A 24,418-nucleotide genomic window follows, 5' to 3' on the forward strand; every position below is an offset into this window, starting at 1 on the left:
TAGAATTCTGCAATATCTGTATTATACCCGAGACTTAAGGCTTGAATTCAATGGAAATGGTGATGTAAAATTAGACGCTTATGTAGACTCAGACTTTGCTTCAGATATTGTTGATCGTAAATCTACCTTTGGAATTTTGATAAGAATAAACGACACGCCCATACTTTGGAAATCTCAAAAACAAAAAGTCATATCGATCGCCACTTCTCATGCAGAGTACTATGCTCTTTTTGAATGCGTTACAGAACTATTACCCATCAAAGGGTTGTTAACTGAGATAGGAATAAATTTTGATCATCCTGTTCCAATTTTTGAGGACAACAAAGGTGCTTTCGAACTTGCCAGAAACAGTAAATTTCACAAAAATTAAAAAAACATTGATGTACGATAACATTACCTATGTAAATGATTATTATCAGAAGAAAGAAATAGATATTGTTAAAGTGTCTAGCTGACAACAAATAGCAGATATTCTTACTAAAGCATTGGGCAAAATTAATTTTCAAAAATTCAGAAATTTATTGAATCTTGAACCTTAAATTAAATGATGTCAAGTCTTTCCTGTCTTTATTTTAAAAATGCCGTACTGAACAATATGTAATTAGTAATCTCGTACAAAAATCAAGGAGGCATATTAAATATGTAAAAACGCAATTGTAATCTCTTCAGTCACAAATCAAATCTTACTCAAACTTTTAATGATTTTATGCACTAGATTAAGACAAGAACTCTTTAGCTAGTTCTGAGCAAAACTAATCGGAAAATTGTGCCCGCAATTTTTCCTTTTGGTTTGATTCTTGCGGTCTTGTTGAAGGACGGGCATCCTTCAAGAAGTCGTATAGTACCTCGCATAGTATTCCTTTTTTTTTTAAAATCGTATAATTAGACTTTTTTTTTCCTTGGAAAAGAACTCTACCAAGGGAAGATAATATGCGTCATTCATAATGCGTACGTTATTACCTTCTTTATTTTTTTTAAAAAAAACTGTTAAATTACTTTATAACTGACTGTCATGGATTGTAATTTAGTAACCTCGCCTTTTTGTCTCAGTTTCTAAATTAAGGAGGCATGTTGAATTTGTAATTTCCCGCCGATCATTGATCAATCGGTGTGCCGAACCTCATCGGTCATCTACCCCTCTTATCAACATTATTATATCCGCTCATGATCGCAGCCAAGTAAGTTGTATAAGTTGTTTATTAGAAATCAAATTGTATAAGTATTTTAAATGAATAAAAGTGCCTCCGCATAGGCTTTCAGTGATAAACCGGTCTTTTATTGTGTTACTTCAACAGCATTATATCTACGCGGATGTTGACCAGAGAGTGTGCGATCTGGATGGATTACGATCTTATATTTTTCATTCGGCATCCTCTCCAAAGCAGTTTTAAATGTTCACATGAGGTGGTTTTGCTCACGGAACATCCTTTGTAATTGTAAAGTTAAATTCTCGTTTAATCCGCCTACAATTTGGCGACGCCTATGGACTTCTTTATCTTCGTATCCCGTAAAATAAATTTGGAGAAAATTACTGGCCTTATTTTTCATCGGAAGGAGAGAACTGATCAAGTGATAAAGTCCTTTAGTGGCTGACCTCCGCGAGCGCATGGTGCACACCATCGCATCGGAACAACCGCACCGAGATCCATGCAACGGTTGCGGTGATTACCCGTTACAAAAGAGCGGGAAGTACAATTTTATTTTATGGTAAATTATTTAAATATGAGTGGTCTTTGCGCGAGATATTCGAATGGTACAATTGACCCTGATCATTTAGGGACCTTGCCGTGCCTAACCAGATATTTTTGGAAAGCTGTATCCTCCAAAAGTTAAGTTACAAAAATTTTGGGTGTTTTTCAAATTTTTTCAAAGCTGTTCCCCCAGAAAACGACTTAAAAATGTTACAAAATGTTAGCGTTATAAGAATTTATCGATTGCAGTGTGGTGAGGGGGGGGGGGCGGAATAGACCCCAATATTTTGGGAGGCCGTATTCCCCTCAAAAATTGAGCTAAAAAAATGTGTTTGGACTTACAAAACGTTTAAATAACTAAAGAAAAGAGAGCGTCGTCGGAATTTATCGATTGCGAAGTAATGGCCGGGGGGGGGGGGGGGGGCGACGCCAAAATTTTAGGAAGCCGTATCCTCCACTTAAAATTTGAGTCACAAACTTTTTTTTTACTTAGAAAACACTTGCCGAACGTTGGCGTTGTCAGAATTTATTGATCGTAAAGTGGGGGGGCGGGCCAGCCCTAAGATTTTGTATAGCCCCTTTAAAAGGAGAGATATCCATAAGGGCCTTTTTAGGCCTCCTAGAGCACACCATCTAACTGACACCAATTCAGGGTTAAAATGTGTCCTCTTCTAGTAACTTAATTTAAATGAAATCCACTTCATTTCTAAAAAAATTATGTGTCGACTTGATTTTATAAGTTTAAACATATGAAAAGCTCATTTTAGTCAGACGATTTACTCGGTGTCGAGAAAGCCACGGAGTGATAGGAAAACACGCATTTTTCGGTGAAATGCGCCTGCAGACCTATGTTCAGGCAACCGTTTAACACAAATCCAGTGAACTATGAACCAAATCATGATTACTTCCGTAAACTGCATTGAGTTAACTTGGAAAACCTGCATAAACCAGATTCACTTATCGCCCTTATCGATATCCCTCCTTCAGTTACATAATTTATTTTTGGACGTACAAAACATATACAAAACGTTGCGTTGTTAGAGTTTATCGATCACAAAAAAGGGGAGTTACCAATTCTCGACCCCCCCCCCCCCCCTGCCTAGAATAATAGTTACCTATTTATATGAACCGTTTGAAGTGACTTACAAAATTAGTTTTTGGACTCACAAAACACTTACAATACGATGAAATATTTTTTAATGGAAGTGTGGGGGGGGGGGGGGGGCTAGTGAGTAAGAGCAGGACTAAAAGTCAGCTTATGAAAGCTTGAAATTCATACTGGATAGTCTATTAATAGGAAGGAGAAATGAAAGCGGTCTTCAAGATATCAAGTTGAGTTTTCTTCAAAAGGAAAAAAAAATGACAGGAAGTCTAGATTGCCGCAAACGGAAGTATACCTATACAGGATGATCCAAAAAACCCTTCCACCCCCTCTAACTTTTTACCTAATTGAGGTAAAAATTTGAAACTTGGGGGATATTCGTAGGTCAAAGGAAGCTACTTTTTGGCACCCCTAAAATTTTCAGGGGGGCCCCCTTAGGGGAGCAACGGCCCTCAACTTTTAATTTTCAAATGTGAAGACCCCCTCTGTGATACCTCGTTTGAAAGAACATAAAAAAAGAAAACTTTTCGCGCAAACCCGAAGTCAATAACTCAAACCGGTTCAAAATGGCGGCCAGTTAAATTTCAAAATGACCGAAAATTCACATCGATTATTTGTCGATGGATTTCCGCGAAAATCGGTATGTATGGGTATTTTGACACGAGAAAAACGAATTTGACGTTAGATTTTTAAAAAAAACCAAAATTTTCGAAATGACCGCCGGTTAAAGTTCAAAATGACCAAAAATTGATTTTTTTAGAAATCTAAGTTCAAATTTGTTTATCTTATGCCAAAATACTCTCAAATTCCAAGTTTTAAGCAAATCCATCAGGAAAAATCCGAGGTGACAATTTTCGGCCATTTTTAACTTTAACCGGCGGCCATTTTGGAAATTTTGGTTTTTTGGAAAATCTAACGTCAAATTCGTTTTTCTCGTGTCAAAATACCCATACATACCGATTTTCGCGCAAATCCATCGACAAATAACCGATGTGAATTTTCGGCCATTTTGAACTTTAACCGTCCGCCATTTTGAAACGGTTTGAGATATTGACTTCGGGTTTGCGCGAAAAGTTGTCTTTTTTTATGTTCTTTCAAACGAGCTATCACAAAGGGGGTCCTCCCATTTGAAAATTAAAAGTTGGGGGCCGTTGCCCCCCCCCGCCCCCAAGGGGGCCCCCTGAAAATTTTAGGGGGGCCAAAAAGTAGCTCCCTTTGACCTAGGAATATCCCCCAAGTTTCAAATCTTTACCTCAATTAGGTAAAAAGTTAGAGGGGGTGGAAGGGACTTTTGGATCACCCTGTATGTATGGTGTCGCACTTTGGTCATCGATAAGTTTTTGCTTACCTCTAACGGTTTGTGCAAAAATGTGGTTAAATCCGGACGCTTTCTTGGAATTGGTGGCTCGGCTAAAAGTTTCATAAATTCTCTATTCCTTGTTTTTTCAACCAATAAACAGTCTGCTTTTTTAATTCCTATACAATATTTTCGGTAAGCACTACATAATGAATTGATCTGAAATGGATAAAAAACAATAAGAGCGAATTAGTTCATGAACAAGAAAATAAAATCAGGAGAAAAGAGTGTAGGAGGGGGGAGGCTCAGATAGGTAGTCTTCCAATGAGGATTTCGTTGATTTGTCACGGTCTTAGACCAAAACGTATGTATTATTTCCGTCGCAGCAATCTAAATTGCCTATAAGTCACTCCTCTGACGGACAGACGAGTCTAATTTTTAGATGCGCTCTGTATTACGTAATTCTCATACTTTCCGATGATCATGCGGAAGTTGAGATACACTTCCATACGCGCTTATTTCGGTAGCATGATACGTCTGTCTACCGGACAAGGAATTGTAAGCGGAGGCGATCATCACATTCCAACGGTGGAACTCCCATATTACATGCTTTGTTTGCGGTGTTTCAAAATCTCCGTTCCTGATTTTACTTTAGAAGGAGAACAAAGCAACATAATTTCTTGAATGCATGATCTGGTGCTGAGATCTCAAGTTTTGACAGGACATTTACCTTTTTGGGGTTTTTGGTGGTTTTGAAATAGTCAAGATTTCCATGCCAGTCTCATGAAGACGTCCCGCGTTCCGTGCATTCCACCCCGATTTCCATGCCAAATCTCATGTACATTGTCCATTCACATGCCATTTTTCATTTAACACTATTTTTGAACTGTCATTAACTGTATGTCACGAAATTTCTAATAAATTATGAGGAAAAAAAATACCCACGATTTCAGTCAAATATGTTTCTGATAATCTGAGTACCTATTTTGGGTGGTGGTAGCCACCTCCGGACAAATCTAAACTCGACAACAGTGGATGGCGTCCAAAGAAAAAGGTGGCAGCCAACTATAGACACACATAACTCCCTAAATCTGAAAATTGATTCGGTTTGAATTTGACTGCAGCCCAAACGACGGCACGGATTTCAACGATCTTGGTGTCTACTGACGCACCTAAATTCGGGTTGAAAAGTGGCAGAGTTTCATCAAGATCCATTGAGTTTTTAAGAAATGATAAGCATTTTAAGGTCTAAAACGACGAAAAATGTTTGTGACATGGACCGTTTAGTAGCGGGGAAGTTTGAAATTTCGAAACACACCCGATACAGTGCGAAAGAACACTGCGTTTTGGTCTACTTTAGATGCTTTACAAGTTATGCCCTGACAAACATTTCCCCTGGGAATGGACACGAAATCACATGTGCTCACCTAAGGAATAGCCAGGAAAGCTCCTGTGCTCCCAAGGAAGTGAACAGGGGGTCACCTGTGCACCCACGGGAGTCTGGGGATCTTCAGTCCCGTCCCTCTGTCCCCGCGCGTCCCGTAGCTTTGAGGTGTGTTGTTGGACTTCCGCCTTTTCGGTTGTTATGGCACGTATACGTAGTATACCGCCTTCGCGATCGTTTCGACCCACCACTCGATACAATAACCGAGTCCCTTAGTTCCTTACCGGAAAGTGACTACCGCGAACTTCTGAGATTTTCCAAAGCGTGTAAGAAGTTTACTAACCTGTCAATAATTATGATTTAAATTGTATTCTCATTCTGAGGCTTTCTATGTTATGTACAATAAATACCAAGAGTCTACGTCACTTGGTTCTTTTAAAAAAAAACCTAAGAATGCTCCCCGCTAATTTAAAATATGCATATATATGCAGAAGCAAACGAACTGATTCGAGAATTGCTGAGCAGTTCGGCACTCTTCGAATGAGAATTTCACTCCTCCGTTTTGTTTAAAAAGTTGCATCGACGGATATCTACACCCATGTTATGCTTTTCAAAATTTGGTACCACTGCTCTGATAGCCAGGGCCAGCCAGGACAGCCGTAAGTGCATTCTGTTATGAGCCTCAAAACTCATTAGACCATGTGCTAACCATAACACATACAGAAATCATTCGCTTTTACAGAAATCCACTTACCCTTCTTCTCCCTGCACACCGGACCACTATCCAGAAACCGAGGCAGTTTCTTTGTTCTTCCCGAGCGACCCGACCCAGACCCTCGCCCGATTGTTTACGCTTGATTAACCATTTTACCGTCACGCTAGGATTCGTCCAATTTTCGAAGAAACTGTTTCGCGTTTACTTACTAGCAATTTTTTCCTTACTCTCCGTTAAAACACGAATTAAAAGAGGTCTCATTCATAAAAATCTGCCGAATAGAAGAGAAGTAACAGTACTCAAAATCCGAAGAAATCAACGGAACTTCTCCATACGAAAAATAAAATGAAGGGAAAAAAAGAAATGTATAAATTACAATTAAATGTAATTGACCTCAGAATTTGACAAGCACTTCAATTATATAACGGAGAAAAAATTGGGAGAAATTACAAAAAAATCGCCTCTTGCAAGGGGCTTCCTTGTAAGAATTTTAACGTGAAGACAAGGTTTGAATAGCAGCAGTACTCCACAGAATACACGGTGTGCCTAAACGAACATTTTTTTTTGGTCAAAATCGAAAATTCTTTATATTTTTTAACTACAGTGTCTCTTAAGTCGTTTAAGCAAAAAAAAAAATTCGGTCAAGATTCTGGAAAGTAAAGCCACTTCAAAAGTATTCTGGGGCTATAATAGCTAAAAAACCGGTAGTAAATCCTGTTATATTATTAAAACGAAATTGACTCCATAGTGTAATGCCTTAGTTTCTTAAATATGTTTCTCAAACATTTATACCACCAATTTTAGCCATGGGGTGATTTCCTGAGAGCCGTTTATATCACGAATTTCTCATGCAACCTTTCAAAAATCGCTTGCTTTTTGGGCAGCCGATTCGGTCATCAAACCGGGATTTAAATGGAAGCTGATAATAACTCAAAGCTGTGAGAAAATTTTTTCGATAAGTATAGGAACGGTTTGTAAATAACGAGGAGAGGCGGGCAAAGCGGCTAAAATCCGATCTAATTTTTGCCGTTTTATTTTTCTGTTAAATTAATGGAGCCTTGGACTTCTAACTGTATTCACAAATCGTTTCTGTTCAGCATATATCGATAAATGAGCATTTTCACACGTAGAATCTAATTTTCACGCCAGGGAGTGGACATATTTTGATTTTTTAGATTTTATACGGAAAATTAATGGTTTTTCGGGATTGAAATTATCATTGTTTCATGAAAAATAAATGCATCCAAAATGACTATAGCATGTTGATTTTTATATACCTATTTGCACTCACAAAATCGGTTGGTAAATTCAACGAGTGGGTGCATCGACTTGGTATATCAAATTTCTGCAATTTTTAACGGCAAATCGGTAGATTTTCGAGATGTAGATTGCTTACTTTCAATTCATGAATGAATAAAGCATGGACATGGTTGAACTGCTTTCCATGGAAAGACGTTTAAAATAACAAAATCAAGACACATTTAAAGCAATTGTATTTATATCAAGTCAATTTCTTTTCAATAATACAACGGGATTTATAATTCCGGTGATTTGGATATTTTAGCCCCAAAATACCTTTAAATCGACTTTATCTTTCAGGAGTTCTACAGAATTTTTCCTTTCTTCGCTTGAATTATTTCGTAGCACTTTTCTTCAAGAATTTTACAAGATTTTGCTTGAGGCAGATCAAAAAACTTAAACTCTTTCGAATGGCTTTCTCTATTCACAATACACGGTCTCATCAAGGTGTGTCGTTGACCTCGCAATGTTGGATCGTGATTTCTCTTGTTGTGCTTAGAGTACCTTTATAGCGAGAGAATGGACGGATCGCTTGATGGAGAGCTTAGGGCCCAAAAGTGCAGCCACTCTTCTGAGCACCTTCTAACACACGAAATTTCACTACCAGCCTACAGATTTCAATTCTAACCAAGATGGCCAAGAATGTACATAAATGAGCGTTCTTTCGCAAAAATAAGTTAAATAGTGCAAAAAGTAAGCCAATCACATGCTTTATAAACGACGGTTCGTAACAATTGTATTTTTCAATCGCTCTGGACATTTGAAATTCATAGGTTGGCTGCATTTCTGGGCCCTAACTTTATTCGCGGAGGCATCGGTGAAGGCCTGATGAATTTTCGGAGTTTCACATCTGTGTATACTCTCGCTATACAGGTACTCTAGTTGTGCTGCTTGCCTATTTTGAAATCTCTGTAAATGAAGACTAAAGGGGTTGATATGTGCGAATTAATGACGCGCCTTATCAACACATTGTGTTGGAGTTCACTGCTTGTGTTATTCAATTCTTTCTTTCCAAGAATTGATATATTTTTTTGTTATTTTTGTTTCTTTGAAACTGCGCAATGTAGAAATTTCCAAGATAATCGTTGCTTTCCATCATGAAATCGGCCCCGCGCTGGGGACGTTTATGCTTGCTAAATTATCCTCAATTAGCTCGCGAGCCTCCGGAGCTCCACGGCAGCGGCACTCGGGCGATCAAGGTGGTTAAGTAACGTCGGGCGTAGTTAGTACTTAGATAGGAGACCGCTTGGGAATGACCGCGGTGCCGGAGGTTTAAAATTGCTAATAATTTCTTTCATGTATGAAACATGCCACGGCAACAGTACGAATTACGTTGCGTGTTTAATCCTTAATATTTTTACTTTCTCGCTCCCATAGGGTAGAGAGGAAGTACTGTCATCCTCAAAGAAAGAAAGAAAGAAAGAAAGAAAAAAAAAAAAAGTTGAAATATCATCATTTCCATACGTTTTAAGGTCCCAGGAGTCAAAATAACCATACTTGAAAAAATGTGTGTCCGTCTCCGTCCGTCCGATCCCAAATCTGTATACAGCGATATCTCAGAAACTATCTATTCGATTTCATTCAAAATTGGCACAAAACACCATATCTATGGTCTCCTTATGCACGTCAAACGATTTTGGGGTACGCTAAAATTGGGAGGGGGGGGCTAGGGTCAAATTGGGTTAAAGGTCCATTTTCAGCAAAATCACACGGAAAGCTCATTTTGAGGGACTGTAAATTTTGAAAAATGCCTTTAATTCTTTAAAAGTGGGCATCAAGCACATCACCTGGGTCATTGATTTAAGGTCCTAAAAGATCTTTGGACTAAACTCAAAATTCAAGGGATTACGAGGCCCAAATGTAAGGCACTTTGCTCCGAGACATCACACAAACAGCTCATTTTCAAAGACTGTAAATTTGAAAAAAAAATGCCTTTAATTCTTCGAAAGTTGGCATAAGAGTACCACCTGGTTCATTAATTTATGTTCCTATGAGGTCTTTGGACTAAACTAAAAATTGAAGGGTTACGCGTCATATAGCGAGGAGAGCACTTCGGTCACACGGAGAGCTCATGGACGGTAGATTTTGAAAAAATGTCTTTAATTCTTTGAAAGTTGGCTCAAAAGCACCATCTGAGTCATTAATTTAAGTTCCTAAAGGATCTTTGGACTAATCTCATAATTGCAGAGGGGCCGATAGGAAACGCTCAATTCTCCGATAAATGAGTCGGAACTCTTCTAGATAATAACAGCAAACGCTTTGAGTCAGGTGAAACCCAGGAATTCAAATGCATTATATAATGCATCATATACTATTTCCAAAATTACTCCGTAGGTATACACCAAGCAAAATTAGACAACCAATTAGGTACTCACATTACATAGGTACTATGAATCATCAAGCTAACGCCAAGAACTGACACTTGGATCTTTATTAGGAACTCATATGTTTGTTGTTAATGAATTTAGAATCCCGGCGGATTCCATCTTTCGCGGTTACTTTTACAAGGTACTGAACACAAGTATAACATAATAATACTGCACAAACATGATTGATTTAATGAATAATGATTACACAATTCGAATTTGTTTACATATCATTGCACTGAGGTTTATCACGGACTGTTTGTGTTGTTGATGTTTTGACTTCGACAAAGAGGTGGCGCTCTGGGAAGGCGGGTGGTGAACTATCATTAGAGAGATTTTGACCGCCAAATTTAAAATTTGGGCGATGCTAAGCGAAAACCGTTTAGTTTTAAGACTATTTAAACATCGAATAGTCACTCTACCCATTAAAGTAGATTTTTGATGGCTTTTCACCGCGCTTAAGGAAAATTAGAATATATAATTGTATCTGAAGTATGATGTCAATGAATCTAATGGAACTTAATGAATCGTAGAAAAGCTAAGATTTTTACGGAATGCCGTCTTTAATAGGAGGCATCATTAATCAACTGCATATTTAATTGAAGATGCCTCATAATATCGACAAGTCGAGTCCGAATATATGAATTCATCACATATCACGAAGACAATTACAATAAAGTTCAGTGGTTTGAATAAAAATTTCATAACTATTATCCTGCGATCAAAATTCCAATTAAACTTTATGATTTTGTGAAATTGGCAGTATTATTCTAAATATTCCAGCAAAAGTGCCCATGCCGGCGCGGAGCGCCGGCAAAAGCGAGAAAGTGTTGTGCGATCCTCGCACGATGATGGAGGGCGAAGCCCCCCCCCCCACATGCCGGCGCGAAGCACCGGTACGCGGCGCTTGTGCCGAGCATAAATTGGCCGGAGGCCAATTCTTTTTTTATGGCTCTGCTAGTAGTGACGGCATTTTGGGCACGGATTAGGGAGCAGTTCAGTCGAAATAACAAATTTTAAAAATAGAAATTTACAGCAATGACAATACCATCAGCTGATGCGTCAGGCGCAACCATGGAAACAGAAAACACGCTATGAAATTGCATAATCAACGTATATACCACTGCCGTTCATACGCCTATACTCTTCTAGCTTTTTTTACCATTTATCGCAGAAAATTCATAAGAGCGTGTCTCCGGTTCTGGACTACAAAATTCCGTTGTTTTACCGCATACCGGTAAACGGACTGCGGACCGCAAACCACACTCACCCTTTGTAAAACAGACGCTTAGGATAGTCACGCGTGCTAAGATCGCACCAGGATCTGACGAAGCGGTTAGAAGTTTAATCGGTACGTGTTTTGAATGCTCGGATTTTTAATAATTATTCCTGATTTGTTTACGGATTACGCCAACAGAGCAAAATATGAAGTCGCGCCTAGCATTGGTTGAAGGTATGCAGCTAATCCGGGATCACCTCTGGTTGCCAAAAAAACACGGTGTCCCAGAGTACCCGTACAAGGCCTTTTTCTCGGTTGATTTAGGTCGGACGAAGTCGGGGATCGCGGGATTGAATAGGGAATTGACCCCAAGGAATCCGAATTTCATGGTCTCAACCCCCCTCCCAGCCTCCCTGGGGGGTAAAGAGGGGCGGTCACGATCTTAAGTCGGGGTTCTCGATCGAATTTCGATTAGCTTTCATTAGAATTGAAAAGGACGGAAAATTGAACACGTGACAACGTGACACGTGAAATCGACCCCTAAAAATTCAAATCGGACCTTTTTACACCCAAAAATGATCCCTTAAAGAGGGAGACAGCGGCCCCCTTCATAATTTCCATTTAGTTAAAAATTAACGCAGCTTCTCCGGATAAAGGAGGTTTACCAGGTAATTGGCCCCAAGGTATCCGACTTTGATGGTCCCGAAGCTCCCCAAGCCATCCTTGGGGGGTAGTGAAATGGGGGGCACAATTTCCCCCAACTTTTGAATCGTTTCGAACCGTGTTTTGAATTTATTCGGCTCCATAGCATCTTTTGGCTATAACGCACCTGAAAAATATTATGAAAATTAATCAATTAATAAAAAAATCAATGATAAAAAACGATAATTTAAAAAGATCAATAAATTAAAATGATCAATGAATACAAAAATTAATAAATAAAATAATCAATAAATAACAAAATCAATCAATAAATAAAATGGATTGAAAATGAATAACATAAAAGAAGCAACCGAAAAGCCGGAAGTCCAACAACCACACCTTAAAGCTACCGGACGCGTGGGGACGGAGGGACGGAGGGACGGGACTGAAGATCCCCAGACTCCCGTCCGTGGGTGCACAGGTGACCCCCTGTTCACTTCCTTGAGAGTACAGGAGCTTTCCTGGCTATTCCTCAGGTGAGCACATATATTCTCGTGTCCATTCCCAGGGGAAATGTTTATCAGGGCATAGCTTGTAAAGCATCTAAAGTAGATAAAAACGCATTGTTTTTTCGCACTGTATCTGTTCCCAAGTTCAGTGACGTCTTTGTAGGACGCCGTAAGGTCTTGTATGCAATTCCAATGAATATAGTTCTGTGATGCTCCACTGTGGTGGACCGCAGTCACATACAGGGTGATCCAAAAGTCCCTTCCACCCCCTCTAACTTTTCACCTAATTGAGGTAAAGATTTGAAACTTGGGGGATATTCCAGGGTCAAAGGGAGCTACTTTTTGGCCCCCCTAAAATTTTCAGAGGGGCACCCCTTGGGGGGCAACGGCCCCCAACTTTTAATTTTCAAATGGGAAGACCCCCTTTGTGATAGCTCGTTGGGAAGAGCATAAAAAAAGAAAACTTTTCGCGCAAACCCGAAGTCAATATCTCAAACCGTTTCAAAATGGCGGCCGGTTAAAGTTCAAAATGGCCGAAAATTCACACCGGTTATTTGTCGATGAATTTGCGCGGAAATCGGGGTATCTGTGCATTTAGCCACGGCTCATTTAGCCACGTGGCTAACCGCAACAATTTTCGTTGCAATTGCCACAAACTCTGGGTGCTGTGTGGCTAAATGAAACACGAAAAATTAGTGTGGCTAAATGCAACAAAAATTGTCGCAGTTAGCCACAGTCTTTGGAATGGCCTACCAAATTCACCGAAAAAAACTGTTCTTTATCCTTCCATTCTTATTTTACTGCAGTGTAAGTTATTCAATTGAAGATCTGGAATAGATTAAAAGTATAAACAACCATTTGTATTGAAAACAATTTTTATTTTAATAATTTTACCATCCTCCACTATTGACCAATGCAATACTGATTCTATTTTACGCTGAAATACATGAAAATCTACCAATAGGAAAGTATCCGGAGGAATTATTGACCACAGTACGTCTTTTTCCATAGATTAGGTCATTAGGTAAGGTAAGGTTAGGTACGGTTAAGTTAGGTTAGGTTAGGTTAGGTTATGTTAGGTTAGGTTAGGTAAGGTTAGGTGAGGTTAGGTTAGGTAAGGTTAGGTATGGTTAAGTTAGGTTAGGTTAGATTAGGTTATGTTAGGTTAGCTTAGGTAAGGTTAGGTTAGGTTAGGTTAGGTTAGGTTAGGTAAGGTTAGGTTAGGTTAGGTTAGGTTAGGTCAAGTTCGTTTCGATTAGGTTCGATAACGCTGCAATGTATATACCTGGTTTTATCCTTTGGCCATGTGGCTATTTGCAACATAATTTGTTGCACTTTGCCACGTTTGCCACACTAATTTTTCTTGTTTCGTTTAGCCACATAGCACCTAAAATCTGTGGCAAGATGCAACATTTTTTGTTGCATTTTGCCACGTGGCTAAATGAGCTATGGCTTAATGAAACGTAATCCAAATCGGTAAGTAGGGGTATTTTGACACGAGAAAAACGAATTTGACGTTAGATTTTCAAAAAAACCAAAATTTCCAAAATGGCCGCCGGTTAAAGTTCAAAATGACCAAAAATTTATTTTTTTAGAAATCTAAGTTCAAATTTGTTTATCTTATGCCAAAATACTCTCAAATTCCAAGTTATAGGCAAATCCATCAGGAAAAAACCGAGGTGACAATTTTCGGTCATTTTAAACTTTAACCGGCGGCCATTTTGGGAATTTTGGTTTTTTTGGAAAATCTAACGTCAAATTCGTTTTTCTCGTGTCAAAATACCCCTACATAACGATTTCCGCGCAAATCCATCGACAAATAACCGGTGTGAATTTTCGGTCATTTTGAACTTTAACCGGCCGCCATTTTGAAACGGTTTGAGATATTGACTTCGGGTTTGCGCGAAAAGTTGTCTTTTTTTATGTTCTTTCAAACGAACTATCACAAAGGGGGTCTTCCCATTTGAAAATTAAAAGTTGGGGGCCGTTGCCCCCCCCCCGCCCCCAAGGGGGCCCCCTGAACATTTTAGGGGGGCCAAAAAGTAGCTCCCTTTGACCTAGGGATATCCCCCAAGTTTCATTTCTTTCCCTCAATTAGGTAAAAAGTTAGAGGGGGTGGAAGGGACCTTTGGATCACCCTGTATAGGCCCATGGCATTTTCCCTGAAGTTCTATGATGATCCACGAGACACCGTGAGAGGTCCCACGAGAGCACAAACGGGTCACATTTACACTCTCATGGAAACACACGGGTCACATGTCGGCTCCCATGGGAGCGCATGGGCCACATGTTAGCTCCCACGGGAGCTCACGGGCTTCCGTGTCCATTCCCTAGGGGTGCACATGTGATGTCGTGTCATTCTCCTGGGAGCACATGTGACCACATATCATTCCCCTGGGAGCGCATGTGATCGCATGCCATTCTCGTGAGAGCGTATGTGATCACATGCCATTTCCGTGAGAGTGCATGTGTGTGATCACATGTCATTCCCATGAGAAATTTTTAAGAGGGTTGTTTTAGACAGAAATCCACTTTCTGCAAAGCACTGCAGGAATAATTGAAAACAATAGGTATAAGACAATATTACAAATCATTATAATAATGAACCAAATAAATTTCTTTCGCAAGTAAAATTAACTACCTATAACTGGAATTTGATCTGAAATATATGCATCAATAAACTAGTACTGTGAATTAATACTTTCTTTCTTTCGATTCATTATGATGCCTTGAAAAGTAAAAAATCTATCATCTTATTAACATACTAACGTAGGTATTAACCTTTTTATCATAGCCATATTAACAGATTTACTAGCGTCTTATAACATAATAATTAACGACGTCGCTTTACTCTTTCAGATGTACATTACTGCATACAATTCGAATATACCGGAAGTCCAGGGAGAAAAATGGTATACAATTCTTAATGCAAGAGTTATACATCATAACGAAACGAAATCATTAGAATGTATTGCAACATCTATTGTTGAGGAAATTGAAAACTTTTAAAAATCTGTTGCATGAATAAAATAAAGCAGCATTTGTGTCTTAGTCGATTTTCATTAAAGAATATTCATTGATATTAATAAAAACTTTACATATGAACTGAATTTAGTATTTACGAACGTGAGTGTTGCCCGTGCGGAGCACGTGGGGCCAGCTAGTACGTCATAAAAACAAATTTTCGCTCTCCGTCTGTGATCAAATGTGCGTAGCCCACCCCGCCCTAGCCTTTCCCACCAAATCACCCGTAATTAAATGTGATTTAATTTTCTTCAACAGTTTACGGTTAATTATAAACGTGCTCCAAACCACGTTATCGAACCTGTTGACGATTCTGGTTAAGAGATTGAAACCCATCAACAGTCCTGAAAACAGACCACCGGGATCTGACTGGTTGATGAAATATCAACTTCGTTAACGCGCAGGACAACTTTACGGATTTCGTCAACAATTGATGAACGAAAAGGACCCCGCACACTCCTTGTGGGGATGCTTATACCACGATCGATTTTTAATTTAATATTCTTTTAAGCTCGTGTATGGATGTTGATCAAAAGTTATCATTGCGCCATCATTTTATCAGCCACCATTTCTGCAAAGTACGATATTGAAGTTCCGGTAATATCCAGGACAAGCCGGCCAGAATCAAACTGCAGTGCTTGTCTGTCTGGTGAGGACAATAGAGTAGGTAGGAGAGAGGGAAAGAAACTTGTATGGACGGTGGAAAGAAAAGGCGTGTAGAATCCGAGATATGAGGATTGCGTCACTCCGATGCAGGTTGGTTTGCGTGTTTACGTGATTTACACACACTCGACCGACCCGAAGCGTACTCGATTACCTAGGTGAAATGGGGGATCTCTTTTCGCAGAATGTGCAAAAACGGTGCCTCGTAAAAAGTTGGCGCGAGGATGACTTTTGATCAGCACCCATACACGAATTTAAAATAATAAAAAAATTAAAAATCAATCGTGGTATACATCTCCGTAAGGAGTGTGTGTTGTCCTTTGCTTCATGTCTTAGGTTACATGGAGCTCGTAAGATAAAAAAAAAAAAAAATGGCGGGAACTCCGGATGGGAGAGCGTGGGAGCGAATGAGAAAGGGCAGTTGCCAACCTCTCACGTTTATCACCTGCTGCACATGTTACCATCCGAAATAGGTAACTTGAACTTGAAAGGTTGATAACTTGAACCTATACTGCTTGCCATAGCAGAGGTGGACATTTCAAATGCAAAGCATATATTGCATTCAAAACTGAGTTAATAGGTATGTCTGCCTTCAGGATTTTAATAAAAATCATGGTCACATAAATAGGCAAAGAAACAATCATTAATTTATTGTCTGCTGTGATGTTTCCCATTATTTTCGATTCGGAGGAACTCCATAAAATGCCTGAGATGGCTGAGTCAACCACAAGTGCAACCTTCATTGGCCAATCTTTGCCTACAAAACTACTTTTAAAAAAATTCACTTCGGAAATAGATAGTCTTTGTGCCTACTGTTTAACTTTGGGAGTACATAAAAATTATTTTAGATTGCTTTAAATAATTAATCTTAATACAGTTAGTTATTACTAATAAAAATTTAAAATGGAATAAAACGAACGGTAAAGTTACGGTGAACGACAACGGAAGCCGCATTATCGACGTTTGCGACCAGAGGAAATTCAAAGTATTAAATGGGTTCTACCAAAGCTGCGTTGCTAAAGTCGCCGGAGAGCTCTCCGGAGGACTGGGAGCGTAGAGTCTCGGAGAATTACCCGGAGGGTTGACGTCATCTCTCCAGTCTCTCCGCGTTCTTGGGTCCGCCGGATTCTGTTTTGTTTACACTTCAATTTTAGGTTAAGTTTCTATATTCCCAAAGTTAAAAATGAAATCCACAAACACTTTCATCTTTAAATATTTGAAAATTCTAAAACTCATTGCATAAGCAGAAAAAAAGGCGCGAGAATGCTAAACGCGTATGCTTACGTCAGCCTACGTATCTCTCCGACCTCGAGAGGTCGGAGAGCTGGAGAGCAGTTTGGAGACTGACGTAGCATGACGGAGCAAGTCTCCGGGTAATGCCTTCGGAGTCAGAACAACGGTTGTTTACGTCTCCGGGTAACTCCGGAGAGCTCTCCGGCGACTTTAGCAACGCAGCTCAACACAATAGGGATATTCACAAATATACTTGGATCCAACCTACCCGCGGCTTAAGATCCATCATTGATTACGTGCTCATTAAACAGGCCCACTCAGCATAGAACCTTAATACAATCTTAGTATAATATTGCACATCTTACACATCAACATTGCAGCCATATTATACCCATCTTAGTAATAGAGTCCCTTTATACCCAGAGCTAAGACAACTCGATTATCAGCTGACTGGCAGCCGGCCTTGGCTGGCCATGGAGGCCGAAACGAATGATATTGAGGGATAAGGATCAGGAATCCTGCGATGTCTGTCACACAAAAACAACAACATCAACAAATTGATCAATTAAAAAGAAAATGAGATTGGTTTGTGAATAATTTCTTAATCTATTTTCATTTTGGACCGATGGCAATAACAATTTACTCTTGATAAACCACAATTATAGGTAATATTTTCATTATTCTTGTTCACATTCAAGGTACCGCCATCTTGGTGCACTCGTTTCGGCCTCCATGAGCGAGAACCAATCAGAATTGGATTTTTTTTTAGGCCACTTTCAGCCCAACCCTGGCCCAACCAAAAGTGAGTTGTCTTAACTCTGGGTATAAAGGGACTCTACTTAGTAAGAATGGGGTAAGATTGCATCAATGTTGATGTGCTACTGCCAGGGACTTGCCTGAACATTGCAACAACATTGATAGTAAGGTTGAAGTAACATTACAATAATCATACATAATATTGATATTCCCCCGTCAACATTGTTATCAGGTTGACACATCTTGACATCTCCTTGATTGCCGGTCTATCAAGCTTACATCAATGTTGATATTGTCAGTCTTATCCTGACAATACTGATTTAACATTCCATCCATATTAGTAACATTACATCAACGTATGTCAGCAAATAACAACATTGCTTTACGATATCATGCTGAGTGGGGAGGATCCAGCAGGTGAGAGTATGCAGAGGACTCTCCTGCGGTAGTGACCACTATTTCCGCAGAGCGGATGTAGCCTTTCCCGCTCGGGTGTCGCAGAACGATCGAGGCGACAATTGTACGCGCCTCTAGCGCGTAATTTCTGCTGCCGCGCCGGGCCGTCTAGCGCACAGCTAATCGCGCCGCGACGCCGGCCGCGGCCAGCTTCAGCGGCGCTGCCCTAGAGAGCGCTCGCGTCGCCAAGATGTTTTAAGTTGTACTAAGGTCATTTTATTTTGTTTACAAAAGGAAAATAATAAGTTGTCTGGTTCCCAGAGTTGTAAATAAATGTAAATAAAGCAAAGAAGGTTCCAAGGTTAAAGGTATTTAAGTTATTTTCTAAGAAGTATTTTTTGTTCTCCAAAGTCCTATGCCGGGCGCGGGATGCCGATTTACCCAGGTCCTAGGTGCACGCCAGTACAAGTGCAGTTTCATCGCCAGTCACCAAGTAGCAGTCAACGGCTCCACAGCTGCAAGTTCCGCCCGGCATTTCAGAGCTCACAAGGTAAGGTTTCCCCGGTACGCCCGGTGTCACAGGTAAAATCCCCGGTACGCCCGGTGTATTAGTTCATAAGCCCCGGTTAGCCCGGAGAAGTTTAGATAGGGACCCCGGTTCGCCCGGAGAGTAGTTTAGGGACCCCGGCTAGCCCGGTGAACTGCAGAGTAGGGACCCCGGCTCGAGCCCGGTGTTAGTTAGGAACCCCAGCTCAAGGGAGCTGAAGCCAGGCCCGCGCGCTCTTGGTAGCTTTTCTCATATTTAAATTAAATTAGGGATTAAGGCCCCGACATAATGGTCCTTCGAGCCGATTTAATGAATTAGTCCTGGACATAATGGTCCTTCGAGTCGATTAAATGAATTAGTCCTGGACATATGGGCTTTCGAGCTGATTAGAAGGATTCAGCCTATGAACGGTTCAGGAAAGGGTACTAAGGTATAAGGTAGTCAAGGTTCACATTTCTTTTTAGAGGTAGCTGAGAAACAAAGAATTAAGATTTTTGTTTTGTTCACACTTTAAAAAATTAAGGATGACGTCAGCAGAGCAGCCCGCACAGCTGAGCAAGGCACAGCGCGCTCTGGCGGTCTCAAAAGGTAAAAGAGAGGATATAGTCGGTAGAGTCCAAGCCTTCTACAACACGGTGTCACAGCTACAGCCAGATGAACTCAGCGCGCATCGAGCAATTTTGGATCGGTTGCAAATGTTGAAAAGCAAATTTGACACAGTTCAATGGGAAATTTTAGAGTACAACACTTATGTGTCCAAGCCAGAAGCTCTCGAGGTGAACCAAGTTAGCTCAGCTTTTGAGGGACTTGTTCAAAAAATCGAATGCAAATTCACAGAGCAAGGCATTACACTCGAGCAACAGCCAGCTCAAAATTTGCAGCCAGCCCAACCCGCAGCGCGACCTGCCGTTAGATTGCCGAAACTCGAGCTAAAACATTTCTCGGGAAAATCCGAAGACTGGCTAAGTTTCACCAACATTTTCACGATTGCTGTTCACGGTGTTGCCTCCTTGAGCGCCGTGGAAAAATTCCAATATTTAATCAGCACTTTAGAAGGCGATGCTCTAAGTTTAATTAAGGGCTTAGAAATTACGGCGGCAAATTATGTGGTGGCATGGGATCTTCTGAGAGCTCGCTACCACAACGAGCGCAGATTGATTTCCTACCATATCGGTCAATTATTGGATTTAGAGGAAGTAAAAAACAACGCGACGTCTATCACAAAATTCTTAGTAAATTTTAGGGAGCATACCCAAGCGCTAAGCTCTCTAAAAAGAAACGTAATGGATGGTAACGATATTCTGGTCTCAGTAATTTTGAGAAAACTTCCTTTTCAATTACGCACACGTCTTGAAGACTACAGAGGCGTCAACACAGATTTTCCAAAAATTGAGGAGATTCTAAAATTCTTGGAAAAAGAATGCATACAACTTGAGGACATAACGCAAGCGGAAAAGAAGCAATCCCAAAATTCCAAAGGGGCCGATGCTTCTGCGGAGCAAGGCTCCTCAGTGAGATTTCCCAAATGTCCGTTGTGTCGGTCTGCGCATAAACTGGCACAATGTCGGGAATTTTTGGCAAAGTCTCCAGAGTCGAGACGAGTTACAATTAAGGAAAATCAACTCTGCTTCAACTGTTTTGATGGAAAACACGGCATATACCAGTGCACCTCAAAAGGGCGATGTCGAGAATGCGGAGGAATGCATCACACCCTGATTCACCTCCCAAATAGATCAGCGCCTGATGCCCACGCAACACATTGTGCACAGACGCACGATGAAGGCGCATCTTGCGACGAAAACGAGGAAGAGAACTCTCCCACGCACAGACACGAAGCCAGGGCCAGGACAAATGTTGCACTTACTTCGCGTGCATCCACAACAGTGCTCCTGGGAACGACGTCACTCATGGTGAGGGGACGAGATAAGCAGTTTTTTAAGGCAAGGGCATTAATTGACAGTGGTGCAATGACATCATTTTGCACAAAAGCGTTTGCAAAAAGGGCGGGACTCGCTCTCGAATCCGAAGAACCCGCTACCTATTTATGGGCTAGGAGATCACCGCGTCGACACTGCCACCGGTGCCACATGTTGTTTGATCAGACCTTGCAAGAAGAAACAACCCTTGCTAAAGACCAGAACCATCGTAATTGATCAAATCACTGGTAAATTACCTACAAAGCAAGTGCGAACTGATATTCGTAAAAAGTACAGTAAACTTAAGCTGGCGGATGAGGATTTTGATAAGCCTGGAGAAATTGACTTTCTCATCGGCGCTGACGTGTTTCCGTACATTTACACGGGTAGGCGAATCTCACACACTCCGGATTATCCGGTAGCGCTGGATAGCATTTTTGGCTGGGTTATAACTGGACGGTGTCCCGCCAAAGAAGGATCCAGTCCTGTCGCGTCAGCGTATTTTACACGCGCCAATGAGGGTGTCAATGTTGGGTTGCCAGTAACCAAGACCGCTAATCCTACCACGGAAGACCTATCTGGAATTGAGCGGCGTAAAGCGCGCTACCTACGTTTCAAGCATAAAACTAGAGGTTTCGCGTCTCGTCCTCGCTCATCCGCTAAAGCAGCTTTTTAGCCTTTTATTGAAAAGCCATCGAGGCTATTACGGACAGCCAGTTCCTCGCATGGCATATTTTGATGATGTTTTTTCTTTTCTTGCGGAAGCAGCCTTTTTGTTATTTTTGAAATAACGTGGTTATTTCAAGGGGCGCTGGTATGTACGCGCCTCTAGCGCGTAATTTCTGCTGCCGCGCCGGGCCGTCTAGCGCACAGCTAATCGCGCCGCGACGCCGGCCGCGGCCAGCTTCAGCGGCGCTGCCCTAGAGAGCGCTCGCGTCGCCAAGATGTTTTAAGTTGTACTAAGGTCATTTTATTTTGTTTACAAAAGGAAAATAATAAGTTGTCTGGTTCCCAGAGTTGTAAATAAATGTAAATAAAGCAAAGAAGGTTCCAAGGTTAAAGGTATTTAAGTTATTTTCTAAGAAGTATTTTTTGTTCTCCAAAGTCCTATGCCGGGCGCGGGATGCCGATTTACCCAGGTCCTAGGTGCACGCCAGTACAAGTGCAGTTTCATCGCCAGTCACCAAGTAGCAGTCAACGGCTCCACAGCTGCAAGTTCCGCCCGGCATTTCAGAGCTCACAAGGTAAGGTTTCCCCGGTACGCCCGGTGTCACAGGTAAAATCCCCGGTACGCCCGGTGTATTAGTTCATAAGCCCCGGTTAGCCCGGAGAAGTTTAGATAGGGACCCCGGTTCGCCCGGAGAGTAGTTTAGGGACCCCGGCTAGCCCGGTGAACTGCAGAGTAGGGACCCCGGCTCGAGCCCGGTGTTAGTTAGGAACCCCAGCTCAAGGGAGCTGAAGCCAGGCCCGCGCGCTCTTGGTAGCTTTTCTCATATTTAAATTAAATTAGGGATTAAGGCCCCGACAACAATCAACAACCGGAGCGACATAACGCGCACATCAAGTTAAGTATAACATCGATAGCCTAAAGCATCTGAGTGTCAAGGCTCTGTACGCAAAGCGCCTGCCTAGATGAAAAGTTAGGAAATACGTGCGATGACAGTATGGAAGAGCGGTATGAGTTTATCAAGAATTCCGTTCACTCGGCGACAGCGGAGGCCCTGGGGATTTTTGATCAAAAATATTATAACAAAAAACCGCACTGGTGGGATGCGGAGGTAGAGGAGGAAATAAATGTGAAAAGGATTAGATATCATCAGTTTCTCTCTCCCCAAAAGTTGGAGGATAAGATCATTTATAGACAGGCTCAAGCAAGAGTCCGTCGGGTACTCACTCAGAAGAAGAATGAGGCTTGGGAAGAAAGCTGTATGAAGATAAATACCTACCTTGAAGGCTGGAAAGTGCGATCAAAGGGTTGCGACGGAATAAAATGCGCGACATCATATTTCCGATACCAATGGGTCTGTTGCAAAATGTGCGGGGATTTGCGAATCGTGAAGTGATTCCGATGGCAAATTTCACCAAAAGAACGATGGCGCTATACTAAAAAAGCTCGAAATAACCTCTTAAACTCAAAAAGAGCTGTTTTTGGAACCGACCCATTCGAAACGGTCACTTTTACGCGGTAACGGATCCGCTATACTTGTGACGTAACATCGCGCGGCAGACCTGGTCTTTTCATCACTTACAATGTATTTTCCCATAAGGAATTGGCAGCCGCTTTTCAAATGCAAATATCAAGTCAATCTATGATTTTTTGAACAAAATGAAATTCAGAAATGGATTCCTCGTACGTTTAAATGGTTAAAACCTTCATTAGATAAATGAGAACCGACGGGATAAACCCTATTTTTCAGGAAGACTGTATTAAATGGGCGATTCTTTACATCTGCTTAGTGATAACAGACATGGACATTAGCTCAGTATTTAGCCATTTTCATGAGTTTTTACTCTTCCGTCACTATTTGAAGGTAAGTTTCTTTTGAAAATCAACTGTTTAGTGCCTAAGGATCATGTTAAAAGCTGTAATGGTACACATTGTTACTTATTAATTCAGAACACGCTCCGGCAATCCAACGCTCAAACCTGGATGTAGCGAGTCAGTTGCTGTTTCTTAATATTTCACCCTTCAATGTTTCACTGAAAACCAAAATGATAGTATCAATCATTCATGATAAGAGAAACTTACCTTTGACAATACTGATGAGATGAGGCGACCGGTAGGTATGTTTCAGATGAAGGCAAGAAAAGTAGACGTAGGGTCCTTCTTCGGTTACCAGACTTATCGATGAATTTTTTTGCGTAGTGTTACCTACATTAAAAACACACAGGACTTTAAAGTAGGTAACGTAAGTTTATAAAACGTGGGAACGTTCTGAATGATATTGAGATGTTTGTTGAAGAGTTAAGAATGATTTACGCGCATCGAGAGAACATCCATAGTTTGAGCGTCGGATTGCCGGAGTGTGTTCTGAATTAATAAGTAACGATGTGTACCGTTTCAGCTTTTAACATGATCCTCAGGCACTAAACAATTGATTTACGAAATAAGCTTACCTTCAAATAGTGACAAAAAAGTAACAACTCATGAAAATGGCTAAATATTGAGCTAAAGTCCATGTCTGTTATCACTAAGCAGATGTAAACAATCGCCCATTGAATTCAGTCTTCCTTAAAAATAGGGTTTATCCCGTCGGTTCTTATTAATCTAATGAAGGTTCTAACCATTTAAACGTATGAGGAATCAATTTCTGAATTCCATTTTGTTCAAAAAATCATAGATTGACTTGATATTTGCATTTGAGAAGCGGCTGCCAATTCCTTATGGGAAAATACATTGTGAGTGATGAAAAGACCAGGTCTGCCGCGCGATGTTACGTCACAAGTATGGCGGATCCGTTACCGCGTAAAGGTGACCGTTTTGAAAATCCGAATTTTGAGGCGTTTCTAAGTTGATTTTTTGGGGGTCTTCGGTGATTAAAAAACTCCGGGAAAATTCTTGTGACATCAGGAGCCTTTAGTTCTTTCGATTAAAGCAATAAAAAAAAATGGTGCAACAGGTCCATTGACAAGATGGAGGACTATATTAAAGATTTATT

General features: G+C 40.8%; 2 protein-coding genes across 10 annotated transcripts in view; one reads left to right on the forward strand and one right to left on the reverse strand.

The window, feature by feature from the left end:
* Nucleotides 1-20,996, forward strand: part of LOC140223968 (uncharacterized) — a 112,534-nt gene extending 91,538 nt beyond the window's left edge. Inside the window, exon 2 of the mRNA XM_072296586.1 lies at nt 15,084-20,996. Coding sequence (XP_072152687.1) covers nt 19,368-20,996 — 1,629 coding nt within the window. The 5' untranslated portion in view covers nt 15,084-19,367. The remainder of the gene's footprint in view (nt 1-15,083) is intronic.
* The window catches only part of PsGEF (Protostome-specific GEF), a 516,326-nt gene that overhangs the window by 213,788 nt on the left and 278,120 nt on the right, over nt 1-24,418 (reverse strand). For 8 of the 9 annotated variants that reach the window (XM_072297125.1, XM_072297127.1, XM_072297130.1 and 5 more), the window contains one exon: nt 4,142-4,309. The exons of the other annotated variant lie outside the window; for it this stretch is intronic. In XM_072297125.1, the coding sequence (XP_072153226.1) occupies nt 4,142-4,309 (168 nt within the window). The remainder of the gene's footprint in view (nt 1-4,141; nt 4,310-24,418) is intronic. 9 annotated transcript variants of the gene reach the window in all.

Source organism: Bemisia tabaci, chromosome 2 (assembly GCF_918797505.1).
Source record: "Bemisia tabaci chromosome 2, PGI_BMITA_v3".
In the NCBI taxonomy this organism is placed as follows: domain Eukaryota; kingdom Metazoa; phylum Arthropoda; class Insecta; order Hemiptera; family Aleyrodidae; genus Bemisia; species Bemisia tabaci.